Source organism: Grus americana, chromosome Z (genome assembly GCF_028858705.1).
Source record: "Grus americana isolate bGruAme1 chromosome Z, bGruAme1.mat, whole genome shotgun sequence".
Classification (NCBI taxonomy): Eukaryota; Metazoa; Chordata; class Aves; order Gruiformes; family Gruidae; genus Grus; species Grus americana.
Genome location: NC_072891.1, coordinates 23,240,934 through 23,255,481, shown reverse-complemented (window position 1 = coordinate 23,255,481; position 14,548 = coordinate 23,240,934). Strand labels below are relative to the sequence as shown.

Below are 14,548 nucleotides of genomic sequence, written 5' to 3'. Positions count from 1 at the left end.
AATCTCAATGATTTGTTTCTAGAAAACCAAGAACTATCTTAGTTTGTAACTGTTGCGGGTTTGGTTTTTTTTAAACTACTGTTCTTCACTAGAAGAGCTCAGAAGAGTTTTATCCAAGTTAGGTATAACTTTTAGAATAAAGCATACCTACTTGCAACAGTGCTATTTCATGATCTGTAAACCCTTTATCTTTCAGCCGGAATCCAAAACGTTTTACTGAATCAATAGCAACATGTAGACACTGCCCTACCTCTGTCCACAGAGCCAACGCGCACGCACCGCAGACAGGGAGAGCACGGAGGTCTGCAGGGCAGAGCCCCCGCCTCCTGCGCAGCAATCCTGGGGAGCCCACGAAATCTTAGAGATGAGAACCTCATGATGCAGTACTAAACTGCTCTGTGCTTGTTGTGTTTCAGACTTGGTCCAGGCTAAGTCTCCCTTTTGGCTGCCTTTCTCAAAGCCAATTTATCCACAGAGGACTATGTATATTCTGACTGCCACACCCTTGGTCCACAGCTTTCGTTTCCTGCAGTGTCCCTTGTGCAGATAAACAGCGCAAACGTGTGCTATAAATATCCCCCTCGCTTAAGTACCGGAGATTACATCCTCAGTTTATCCATCACAGGAACTAAATACCTGCAAAGTCCAGTCACAGCATCAAAGGGGGAAGGGGACAGAATGAGATGGTAAATTAAGAGATTAAGCCTACAAATACCAATCTAACTATAAAAATCACGATTCATACTGTATAATGAGACCCTCTGCTCAGCAAAATGAAGATGACAAAGCTCATCAGAAGCCACAGCCAAGAAGACACAACAGCAGCACCACCAAGTCACTTCAGCCATAATGACCTCACACAGGAAGCATGAGTTCACATAAGGGGCAAAATATCACCCAAATGTGTTTGTCTATAATAATCCAAGCTGAAATGCACAAAGCACATGAGCAAAGGAAGCAGAATAGACAAGCACATGCTTTTGAAGAGACTTTCTTCCAAATTCTGCCAAAAGAAACTTACATTTCTGAAGTTTTCAAAAAATGGTTTTGACTCTATGTAACTGGCTTTTTATGTTTGAAACCTGTAAAACATTCAGTATCGATAGAAATACTCCTTCAATTTTTCAACTTGAGCCGGCTAAAACTACCTAGAGTTGGGATGGAGGGGAATGTGTTGGGTTTTTTTTAAAAAGAGACAAAAATTAATGACCTTCAATTCTGTCAGAGTCAATACGTCTTACAATATTTAAACTAAGAAATCAGCAGGACCAGTAAAATTGGTCCATGGGCCACTTTACACAAAGCCTGTACCTGTTACAAGCCAGAATTTGAACTGCATTTGGTTCTTTTTTTCTGAGACCATTAAACCAATAGGAAAACTAATTGTTCTTTAGATTTAACTATTTATTTTCACATTTTAATTTTTTCCACAGTATTTAACATAATTGTTGATAAGTAAAATATAATGGCATGTCATTTCCTTAAAGAAAAAACACTGCATACTTTTGAACAGTTCCCAGGATGATTAGGGAAGTATCCTGGATATGGGGGAGACAACAATAAGAGTAACTGAAAAACGTTATCCAGGTCAAATATAGTCAGGTGAGGGGAAAAACAGAGATTGACCAAAAATGAAAAATTACTTCAAACAGGAAATTATCTCCTACTTATCCTTCACTACTATAGCTTATTTATGCTGATATTTACTTGAGTAAAGAAATAATGAAAAATTATTCCTTCCAAATCGTGCTGCGTGAAACAACCCCATAGGGCTAAAAGACAACAGATCCAATCTAAAAAAAAGTTTTAAAAGACAAATGTTAATAGATGTCCCTTTTTGCAAAATGTCAGCATTAACGTATTTAGAAAGACTGAAGGAATCACCAAAGTTCTATGGGATATCAGATAACATGGAAATTTGGAGAAACCAAGAGAGTAGTGGCCAGATAAATGAAAGCTGGTGCCCAGTAAGTGGCTGAATGTCTCTGTGGTCTTGTACTAAAGGTACCTTATCAATATTCATAAAAATCTTGCTCAAATCTTAACTGCCACTGTGCTTCTGAGTGCATCACTGACCTTTCTGATTCTCAGATCCCATGTACAAAATGAGGAAGAAAAATTTTAATCCAGGTCATGGCTCCTCTCAATTTGCACTAGGAAATCTGGAGAAAATCCTGTCTTGCACTTTGTAAATACAGCACCTGGAGGCCTGCAGATACATTCAGGTTGTAATTTCCAGGTATTGCTTCATTAATAGCACACACTCTTAGAGTATCTGAAAGCAATATTCTGTTAAGAATGAGAGGCAAAATAACATGCCACATAACTGATACCATTTTGGGGAAAACCATAAAAAAAGACTGGAATACACATATAACTTGGATAAGTATTTCTCAAACTGGCTTGTATTTAATAAAATTCATTACTAGTTGAAATCTGTGAGGAAAATACTTAAACAGGAAAACCCCAAACATGTCTTTCAAACAAGCTTAGACAGCTCCAATAGTGGTATATTTCATACACTACCAATTTTGTTCTCCAGTGACAGAAATACCAGGTTTATATCTAAATACAACTTTACATGGCGACATAGAATATTATTTTTGAATCTTGAAGTGAATTTTATCTTAATGTGCTAACACTGACAAAGTTAATGTGTTAAACAGCAGTGACACTAGTAAAATCTCATTCTACAATGACTCCTTGTCAATACAAGCATCAAGTCTCAGCAACAGCAATTTGTCAAATTGTGCCTAAAATGACAGGTCAAAGTAATTGAAAGAGCACACAAGCACTGCACCTGCTGCAGCCTTTCCAAACCACCTCTATTTTCTCACTGATCCATGCTAGATTAAAGCCAACATAATTCAGGTTATGAATGCTAGCTAGCATAATAGTCACCCAACTCCAATTTATGTATAGCAGAAAACCACGCGACAAGTTCAAAAAAAGGTTCTAAAGTTACCCATCTTTAAAATATATTAAACCAATTTTTGAAGAGGGATTTCATTCTTGTCATCACTACAAAATTATATTAAAGCTCACAAAACAGTGGAAAACCAATTTTTAGCAATGCAATTATTCTTTTGAGCTTATAAGAGTGAAACTATCTGTTGCCCTCCCACTGTGTATTTAGCAAGTACCTCCTCTAGCAGGTCTTCCTTCCTTCTGCTTTCATTCTCGACAGGTGGACGGACTATGCTACAAGTTTTTTTGGCTTGTTTTCAAATACCTACCACCTTCTGCTCACAACAAATCAAAGTAATTCAGCTACTTACCTACTGCTTGGGTAGCACACAGATCAACATTTAATCTTATTTCACCTATCTATATCCCGTAACACCTGCTGTCGTCACCTTATTAATGTTAACTTATCAGACATCAAAACCCTTTTTTATTTTTCTCGTTATCATCCAGATTATCTCAAAAATTCTGATTATCTCAAATATTGCGTATTCCTTCTTGTATTTCATATTCCTGCCTAAGTAAAATTCTTGATTCGCTGCTTCAGTTACTGAAAATTTTCTCTTTTTCACAGAGTGTTATTCCACTCTCATAACAGCAACTGATAGTTACAAAGGGGAGACACAGGTACAGAAACTGTAATACCAAATTAATAACCCAAAAACATTCCTAATAAACCCACAGTACTAAACATTTGTATATGTAAACATACATCACAAAATCTATTTCAAAATTATGAAGCTTTGTAGCTTACTTACCTTTTTAACCTTGGCATTTATTATTTTTGATTAAATTATCAATCAAGTTTTGCAACATCCTGAGAAACAGTAAGAAGTGAAAAGTATAGAATAAGTTTCCCTTCTATATATCTTATTTGGCTTTAGACTCTAGTAAAATAATACAACAGAAAGCTCTTACAAAACTAAGAGCTCACTTTGAGATACTGTTAGAGAAAATTTCTCACCTAGTAGTAAATAATTATTGCACCAATGAAGTGCATTTGTCATGCAAACTGACAAAAAATAGTCTTCTATGGAGCGAGCAGTAAGTCTGAACAAAACAATAACATAAAAAAGGTTAGCCATCAATGAAATCCACAGATGTGGTATGCTGAGAGTAACGATATTTATAGCTTTAGTCTTTACTATTCACTGCAATATTTAATAAACTCTGTTCAAATTATAAAAGCAATAAGAAATGTATTCAATATGAATACAATTCAAACCAAAAGGTTTAAAAAACTCAAAGCAAAGTAATTTCCCTAATTTCAATCAAAAACTAATTCACCTTCTAGAAATTGATTCAAAACTAAGTCCAACTGTACAGCTTTCAGCAGCACATTGCCTGCTAGTTTAGGAGACAGGATGAGCATGCAATTGGCATTAGCAACTAATAGCCTCTAAAAATTTTACAAAAAGAGAAAACAAACAACTAGTGCATTTCCTGAAAACTACTAGAGAATACCCACACAGAAAACACAAAAGCTATTTCTTCCTCAAAAATACAAACATTCTTTACACTAGGCACTTCCTTAATATCAAAACATGATGTTTTGTTTTAAACCCTCACTTTCTTGTTAAAATGTTTATTTTTAAGACAATACTTATTTGCACAAGTTCTTGTAGTGACATGAGTTGTGTCTTAACCATTTTTGGTATCTTATCATAATGGTCTGGCACTGTTAAGAAAAGTTGCCAAAAATCTCAGCTGCTGTCAGGCACAGTCTCAAATTTCACAGAGTATCAGGCAGAAAGATAAGTAGGGTGCACCAAAACAGCTCAGAACAAACTCAGGTGGAAGACCAGCTACAAATCTGCTGCTACAAATTTTTTGTTAAAATCTTGTGATTTTTACACATTATTAATAATATGCTATACTTTAGTCACTGTTTATTCAATAACACATTACAAAGAAAAAAAGTTTGAAGTTTAGCCCATGATTATCTTTTGCTGTCTTTTATACAATTATTCAATTTTAGGGTAGATTGTATTTAGAAGAGTTTTAGGAGAAACTTCTGAAATTCTTTACATAGGCCACAAACAAAAGCAAGGTATCAGCAGCAATCAATTCCTTATGATTCGTAGTTTGTTTTCTGCAGCAGTTCAGCTTCATTTAGTGACATAATCCCTTGCCATCACTTGGTACATATTCCCTTGTAAACAAGCCTTTGGGGTCTTAGCAGAAATGATAATTTGTTCCTGACCAGTCCATACTAACAACCAGGTGCAGAAGAAAAATTAATGGAGATTGTTAACAAGGAAAGTTTAAAGGGTGCATCCTCTTGCCAATGCTATGATGTGACATACAATTAAGGAAGTTGTGGTACTATATGTAACACTAAATGAAGACTCTGATACTCAGACCAAAGCCACATTTTTCACTCATATCATTAAAACTGCACTGTTACCTGGCAGAAAAACTAAACAAATCCAAGGGCAAACAGAGATGACAACTGCAAAATCATCATTTAAAGAGTTCCTTTTAATACTAATAGTCTATTAGACGGGTGAGCACAGCTTTGACTAGAGGAATAAAAAAAGGGCGAAGATAGGGAAAGGCCTTCATACCATCTTCCCTATAAAGAAAGGAAGATGTACCAGTTAGTTATGTAACAAATTCTGACTTTATAAATGAGAACACAACTACCCTGAAGGAGAACATGACATGTTATTAGGCTCTTTCTTGCCATTTCCTAACATTACATATAGACAACTTCTTGAGAGGAAAATTAAATTTCTAACAAAGTAACTTTAACAAATGACAGAGGGAAAAACTTCTGTAATAACCTAATTAGGATTTATAATTGCATACTGCAAGTACTTATACTCACAGAATGCCAATTATCTAATTGGCAGAACTCATACTAGCTGACATACCAGATTTGATACACAGTGAGGAAAAAGCAGACATTCATTTACATAACAATTAGAAATGAGCAGAACAACCTGGAGAACCTCTTAGGCTTTTAACCTTTTCCTCACAATAGATTTTCCAGACAAACACATTTGACTCAACAGGGAAAAATTAACAATGGCATCTGGAAATATTACTCATGTACCACTAATTAAAGGAAAACAACAGGATCAATTAAAGTGCTTCATATTTCAAGCTCAGTGAAGTCTCCTCTACTTTGGAGAGGTACCACTCTACACTGGTAGGTCCACCAATAATGAACCTATCCTCAAGTACCAAAATTAGCAGACTATTTTGGAAAGCACTGACTGAGTAAAAGCAAACTTGGCACCCTCCCATTCCGGAATGATAGGCGTAGCATTGATAACACCAGCAAAAGGGGAGAGCTTAGCTTTCAACATGGTGGCAAATTCTACCCATTCTTACAGTTAGGTACCACACCATGCTAAGCTAATCATTGACATGTTATCTTTCCAAATTCTGTTTATATTTCCTATTAGAGACTAAAATATTCCTATCGCTCGTAAGCATCTTTCAGTATTGTTTGTGTCCTACCAAGACACAGATAATAACTGGAGGAATAAGAGAGAAATCTACTTTGCTAAATAAATCATTAAAAGTTTTCAATATCCCAAAATAAGGACATTACAGAACACTGTAATGCTGATATTATAAAAAGTGACGAAAGCACAGTAAGCAAGCTGATTATTTCCAGATATATATATATATAGGTATGAGAAGGGCAAGAGGTACAATTTTAGCCACTTTGGTCTCAGGAAATACAAAGAATGCTAAAGATGTGTATCTGAGACATTGGTGGGAGCCCACATCCTTTCCACAATGGCCTAAAAAAAAGTTAGGCTGCTGCTCCTGACCGTGTTCACTAGGCACTATTCTGGGGACCAAGGGAACATCTAATAAAACCAAACTACATCTACTGTACTAGCAGAGTACTCTTGAAGCTCTAAATTCACAAACAAGCCATTAAGATTGTAGACAAACTGGAGTGTGACTGAACTAGACCAGGAAATTAGGACATTTGTGAATGTACTCATCCAGGTTGCCATTGCTGTCACCTCTCATGGCTCACACCCTAGCTCAGATATGATTCTCCTCCACCAAGCTTCAAGTCCTTTCATGTTTTTCAAAAAACCCCTCATTCTTCTAGCTATTGCGTGTCCATGCATATTTGTGTGCTGAGCATGGAGACACCATAACTCCACAAGTGTATCCTTAATGCCTAAACCTTGTTACTACTGTTATATACACCAGTTTAAAGACAAAGGTCTTTATTTTTTATGAAGTACCAAGAGCTTTTAATAAATGAATGAAAACGCATGTGGAAAAATACAAGTGGCAAACACGCAGCAGGAGTACAAAATGTGGAAAATATGGATCCATATATCAGACACAAAAAATGCTAACATTGAATGGCCAGACTCAGACAGCAAATGCAGATAATTAGGTAGCATTTAGTTCATGCAAAAACCCCAAGTGATACCAGGAAATTACTGGTAAGTCAAAAGGTGCTGCAACACATTAATCAGGAAAGAAGCAGTTATTGTTCTTTTTTTCATATGAATTTCTAAAGACTAACACAATGTGCAGCTGTGTGTAGGAAGATAAACAGGATGCTGGATCAAAAGATTATATGCATACATGATAAAATGCAATGGTACTGTTGGTACTAAAGACATGACATTGCATGTATCTCTGGATGATATTGCCCAGGCAAGAAAGCTATAGTTTGGCTAATGAACTGTCACTATATAACCTGCTTAGTCCAACTAATTGGCCTGAGAACCACTATGAACTACAACTGCTCTGCAGCGATTCCCATCTTATCTGCTCTAAAATTTTTCACCCGTGACACTGTCAAAGCTGCATTATTTCTAACAGGAAATTAATTTTGCCATACTGGTTTTAAATTAATAATGATGGAAGCTTTAGCTTCCCCTAAAAAGCAGAAAGTCCCAAGTCCACATATGTATAAACATGACCACTAACTAGAAAAGTACCTAAAAGCAATGAAGTAATAGTATAGAGCTCAGAGGGAGAATAAAAAAAGTTACTCCTTAGTATTTTCCCCAACATTTTGTCCATAAAGCAACTCTGAGGGAAGAATGAGAATACTCATTATCTTCATTTTTCCCTAGTACTTTTGTCTATTTCCTCCGTTTCCTCTCTAAAATAAACTGATGCTTTTGGGACAGCTCCAGCTATAGGCTAGAGGAAGCAACTGGCAAAAAAAGCAAAATCCTCAGGAAATGCTGGACACAGTGCAGATGCCTGTTTTCCCTATAGCAGAATCCTGACAATCTGAGCTTGCTACTGGTACCACCCCTGACCATCGTACCACCGTCAGCTTGGCCTTCCCAAGCGAGCCCAACTCATGGCCATCCTCAGGAGACAAAATTCTGTTCTGTCTCTGCAACTGAGAAATTTGAACTGGCTTTTGATGTCCAAAGTAATAACTTATCAAGGACCTGGTTAGTGAGGTAGTCCAACAGGAAAAATTTCTTAAGCTTTTTTTGAAAACATTTATATGAATCAAAATATTTTGTTTAAATACTGTGTTATATTTAAAACATTTTTGCTTATACATTGCAAAAGGACTTGCAAGAGAAGCCTGCTTTTGAAAAATTTTATTTTTAACAACAGTTTCAGATATGAGATGCAGCAAGCATATGTAATATAATCCCTATGAAATGGCAAAACCAAAATGAGTCACGTTGTTCAGTAGTAGAAGAAACAATCACTTGACAGAATCAATTTCACACATTCTGTCTAAAGGTATGTTTGGCCCTGGCAGTCTATCAGTCATATAGTAAAATTTTCATAGCTTTGACATAAATATGCCCACTAAAGAGAGGCTTTTTATTTGAGAAGCGGCCTTCTTAAATGATTTGAGTATCTGAAAAATAAAGCTGTCATTCGCTGAAGGTTTTATTATGTTAAGGACTGCCAGAAATAATTGGCTCTTACAGCAGGAAATTTTGAGCAGCTGAAGGTAGTTCAAAATAACACGATTATCTAAAGCAATTTCTTTTTTCCTTCTTCTCTTTAAAAGAAACTTCACAAGACAGACAGACATGTAGTTTAGCACCTTAAATTTTAGATAACACCTTTAAGAACATTTTGAATATACTCCTAAGTAATATAACATTGCTACACTTACTGAAAAAAACAAAAGCTTTCTCATAAAGCAGCTGCTTGGTTCACCTTTGACTAGATGTTTGTCCTGATGATCTGGGACAAAAAAAGGACAGCTCCTGTGCACATTAAAAGCAATGAAGCCTCTAAGTTTTACATATAAGAGGTCTCTGATTGTTTAGGTAGTGACTACCTATTCTAGAGCTTTGCAGATACTAACACAGCTTTAGGATTTGTGAGCAACATCTAAATTCCCATTAGACAAGACTTTTCAGGAAATCCAGCAGACTGAAGTCACACAGTCTTGTCTTCCTGACTTTGAAACAGACAAGAATAATCTGAAGATAAGTACAGACTGAACTCTCACCTAAACATGTGTTATATAGGAATTCTAGTAGTGACGATATAGAAGTCAGTGAGCGTAACGCTATTCAGCATTTTCAATAAACATTTTCATTTTGCACGTATATTCAGCAATGATGACGGCTAGAGAATCAACAATAGTAAAAGCTGCTTGCTATAGAAATCTGTGGTGTAAAAACTGTTTCACAGCCTTTCACAGCAACTCTTCCTAATTTAATGCAACTCTTCCTAATTTAATGTCCTAAAGGGGAAAACGAGGGTGAAAGTTCAGATCTACCCACAACAGGAAAGAAAACTGAACAAACATTGTTCCCTGGAAGGGACGCCAAAGTACTAACAAGCCAACTAAAGCAACTAGTTAATCACAGATGAGACAAGCAGCTAGTTTAATATTAATATGAGAATGGACAATAAAATACACAGTGCTGTTTCCTCACTTCTAGTAAATTACATTTTCTATGAAATAAAAGAAAGGTTACTATATTGCTATGAAGTCAAATAAAAAGTTACTGTAATATAGCATGACAATTCTTTTTAAGTTTCTTTTGGCAAAAAAGAGGCAATAAAACCACTTATATTGGAATATTTATCTGTAGAATTGTAAAATACGTTAAAAACCACCTTAAGGGCCCTTGGAGCCTTTAAGGCATTGTACATTTGCTTACCTATTCAATGATGGCAGAAGCGAAAGCAATGCCAAAGCAGAAAGTTTTCTTCTTTCTGGCTGAGTGATGTTATCCATCCGATCAACCCACATTTCAATCATGTTACCAAGAATTTGGTCCAACTGCAATGGGAGACAGAACGTTCCTTTTCATTTAAGTGTATGTCACCATATTTAGAAAGTAATTAATTTTAATTTTTCTACCAACTGAATACATTATTCAATCTGGAAAGACATTATTCAGTTAAACATACTTAACAGAAGTAGCAAGCAACATGTATTTTTAAAATTTTCTATTGACGGTGCTTCTAGGCCCTGAACCACCACCCTACCATTAATTGTAACCTAAAAGTTAGAAATGCATTAAATTCATGGACAGAGCACTGATTCAGAACAGTGAATTACTCAGTTTTCCTGTAACAGTTTAATACACACAAAGCATGTGAACTTACTCTGCTTTACCTTCACTGGTGACAAATAAAAAGACAAGAGTTGTCTTTACCTGTTTGAAAACTGTATTATACCTAAGGATAAGAAAATTACTAAAATTTCACTTAAAGACATAATAGAACACTTGTAGTGAAAGAACATCAGTAACCTTATCAGTGACGCTGGAGTACACTGAACCAGATACTCCCAGAAACTCACCAGAGAATGATTTGACCATTATCCCTGGTGCAATACCCATCAAGATGGCACAGAGAAACAAACTCTCACCCTGCCATAGTGTGCATACTAAAGATTTATATGGCTTATTGTGGAATGCAGCAGGAAGATAATTTAGAGATTGTATAAAACTTTTAATGAGATGTTTTAAGGTAATTGTGGAATATGTAAAACTTGTTACAGGATGTTCAGGGGAAGGACCACAGGTGGGGAATGGGCCTCTTTCCAAGGTGGACTGGGGAGGAACAAGCATGGAAAACAGAGGGGAAAGTTCTTTCAGGTCAAAAGAATGCAAGACTTCCGCATGCAATCCAGCTGAAATACCTAGACAAAAATCCTTACCTCCTGTCCCAATTCACATGCCATCTGGTTCAAAAGTAATGAAAAAAAACTTGCATTTTGTAGTAGAATTCTACCCACGATCCCTAGATAAGTAGACATCACCACTGGGTATCTCTGAAACAGAAGTAAACCAAAATAAAGAGGGCTTAGTTTAATGAAGTGAAAAATACTTAACATATAGAGCAGAAATACATGGAAAATACTTGCATGCATCCTTTATGTATTTCATTAAATTTGAAATTATAAATTGTAATTTAAAAGCCTCTAAGAACACAAGACTGAGCGAGCAATCATTAGTAGAGTTTCTTGATTCTTACAATAGGAAAACTATGGCCATCTCAGTTTCCTCCGAACAGCCAAGACAACTTGCAAGGTGATTTTATTTTAAATTTAAAAAACTGCATTTTAAGGAATAAACAGTATATAGTACTGTTAAAAAGTTACTTTCAAAGTTGATCATGGTTCAAAGTTACTGTTTACAATTTTAGTCACATTAAGAAGTGCTTAGTATGTCTGAGGTTGTTACGTATTTCACTGAGAGAAACTATAATACATTTGCCAATAACTAATTTGGAAGTGTCTCAAAATTAAGTGGATACAGTAATAAGCTCATTAGTTTATTACCTTTTGTTATTACTTTCAATTTTAGAAGAAGCTACAGATTTCTTTGTATTAAATTTGGCATCTAACAATAAGTATTTTGTAGAATTGCCTACTTGAAAAATAAAATGCCAACATTTACCTGAAAATGTTAACCCAAATTAATACCTTTTTTCAATAGGGAGCAATTAATTTAGTACACTCTTAGATCAGAACGCATTTTAATAATCTGCTCTCCAGTTTTGTGTCGTCTTAAACTGCAAACTGTTCAAACAAATTGTCTTTTGTTCTGTACGGAAAAAATACATTGCTAAGTAATATTACTTGGCTTAATCATGGAAATATCTTATTTAACTCAATAATAATGGGATCCAAATATTGATTTTTGAAAGTCTTCAACTCTGAAAAAAGCAAAGGTTTCATTCAAAAAAGTCAAAAGCACAGGGAATTCCACCCACTGGTTCTGCTGGTAAGTATTGTTTTTTCTCCTGCTAGTACTGCAGGGTTCAACACAGTTAAAGCACATTGGATTTTACTCCTTATCTAACATGGAAATTTGTTGAAGGCAAAGAGAGAGAAAAGGGAGAACTTAAGACACCTAAGCAAGCAATATCTTAAAGCCTCTTCTATCTCACATAAAGCATTTTCACATCCTTCAGGTCTTCATATTAGATGTATCCGTTAGAAAAAGAAGGTCAAGTCAATTCTCTCCTTGTCCAGTTTGTTTTTCTCTGGTGCAAGTACTCTTAAAAAGGAGTAGTAAAAGTATCTTTAAAAAGCCCCAACAAAAAACTCCCACACCTACAAAGGCTCTAACTAAGCACTGTATCAGTGTTAATAGTAAAGGAATGGCAGAATGAAATTTGTGTTATTAAAATCAACACTAGATGACAAAATAAGTGATGGAGATGTTGCTTTAACTCTTGTGCTACTATATTACTTTTACAGACTTTTAAAATGACTGTAAAAGATCTATCACATGCTCTTAAAACAAGAGACAATGCAACGTCACTATGAGAAAACTGGGACAGATAAGGTACTTTCCTGTTCAAAGGGAAAAGTAGAGAGTAGTTATACAATAACTCACCTCCCCATCTAAAATCCCCCTGAATATTGACGGTAGAAGTGGTTGAAACATTTGAGGACCCAAAACAGGGTTTACTTTTAGGACATTTTCCACAACCTTAAGAACAAAAGCGAATTAGACAATTAGTAAAGTACATTTAAAAATCTTAACTGAAGCTTTAAAACTACATATACTGGTCTATACATAAAGTCCTGGTAGGATGTCTATGATTAAATACCAGCAAAATTCAGGACTGCTGAAAAGTATATTCTAGTGAAGTACCCTGCAGACCTGATCTGCGTAACAGACCTGATGAAAACTGACACGCCAAGTGAAACCCACCTAGCCAAGCACTTCCTCACCAGCCTCCTCCTGGCCCTGGCAAAGCTGATGAGATGGGTTGGAAGAACCTTGATAAGGCTGCAGGGAAAGCAGCTTGATGAGGTGGGTTTGCAAGGAGGAGTACCAGCAGTTTAAGGCTTATTTCCATACCTTTGTCCTGTCACTTTTTTTAAAGAACCATTAATTAGGACCTACCATCTCTTTGCAAGTGATCAAGTAACCACAAGTGCTCTCAGATGTGCTATTCTCAGTACCCTGCTCTGGTTCCCCATTTTTACATTCTACACCCTTTGATTCTCAGCTCCTCCCCTCTCCCTCTCCCCTGCCACGAGCAGTTCCTTGAAGTAATTTTTTTCCCCCCATGGTGTTCAGTTTTTATTTCGCCCAGCTGTTTGGGCTCTCCCCTTGTACCAAGATGGAGAGGGAAGAGGCTGTGAGAATAATGGGTCGATACCTCTTTGTTCCTATGGGTAGTAAAGACAGAGATCACACACCTATACGCTGATGTGTATAAAGCATATAAAGGTTTCATAAAGGTACCTCCCTTAAACACTCTTCTCAGTCTCCACCTACTTTCAGCTCGGAGGGTCTTCCACAAGGAACTACTCTTCTGTGCTCTTGTCTAGTGCCCCCCTAAATTTTTCATTTTGAACCTCATTCCTACTAGTATCATTTAATGCCCTTTATTTACACAGAATCACAGACTGGTAGGGGTTGGAAGGGACCTTTAGAGATCAACTAAGTCCAACCCCCTGCTAGAGCAGGATCACCTACAGCAGGTCACACAGGATCGCATCCAGGTGGGTTTTGAATATCTCCAGAGAAGAAGACTCCACAACCTCTCTGGGCAGCCTGTTCCAGTGCTCGGTCACGCTCAGAGTAAAGAAGTTTTTCCTCATGTTGAGATGGAACTTCCTGTGTTCCAGTTTGTGCCCACTGCCCCTTGTCCTATCACTGAGCACCATTGTGAAGAGTCTTGCCCCTTCCTCTAGACATCCACCCTTTAGATTCATAAGCATTAGTAAGATCCCCTCTCAGTCATGTCTTCTGCAGAAGAGACCCAGCTCTCTCAGCCTTTCCTCATACGAGAGGTGCTCCAGTCCCCTAGCTTTCTTCACCATTTCCTGCCTTGAAAGAGATCGTAAGCAGTTAACTCCTTCAAATGCCTCTCAATTTTGTAGACCTTTAATATACTGTTATATGGAAGTGAAAATAACTTTTCCCCTACTCATCTTTTCCAAGTACTGGGAGTTTTGGCTAACTCATTTGTTCCTTGTACAGAGTCTTTTCAAACCTTTTATTGTCTGTCTCGGATAATTAGAACATCAAATTACATCAAGCCTCAGCAATCTTGCAATAAATCATCTCATCCGTCCAAATCAGTGTTTTTCAACCTTATCCATTTATTTACTGTTCTAATGTCAATTTTCAATCCAGCCAAAGCTGTTTGTACGAAAATATTTCAGAGAATACTC

General features: G+C 36.5%; 1 protein-coding gene across 4 annotated transcripts in view; it reads right to left on the bottom strand.

The window, feature by feature from the left end:
* The window catches only part of IPO11 (importin 11), a 93,814-nt gene that overhangs the window by 19,933 nt on the left and 59,333 nt on the right, over window positions 1-14,548 (bottom strand). For all 4 annotated transcript variants that reach the window (XM_054808790.1, XM_054808789.1, XM_054808788.1 and 1 more), the window contains 3 exons: window positions 12,753-12,848; window positions 11,066-11,179; window positions 10,059-10,180 (listed from right to left, as the gene is read on the bottom strand). In XM_054808790.1, coding sequence (XP_054664765.1) covers window positions 10,059-10,180; window positions 11,066-11,179; window positions 12,753-12,848 — 332 coding nt within the window. The remainder of the gene's footprint in view (window positions 1-10,058; window positions 10,181-11,065; window positions 11,180-12,752; window positions 12,849-14,548) is intronic.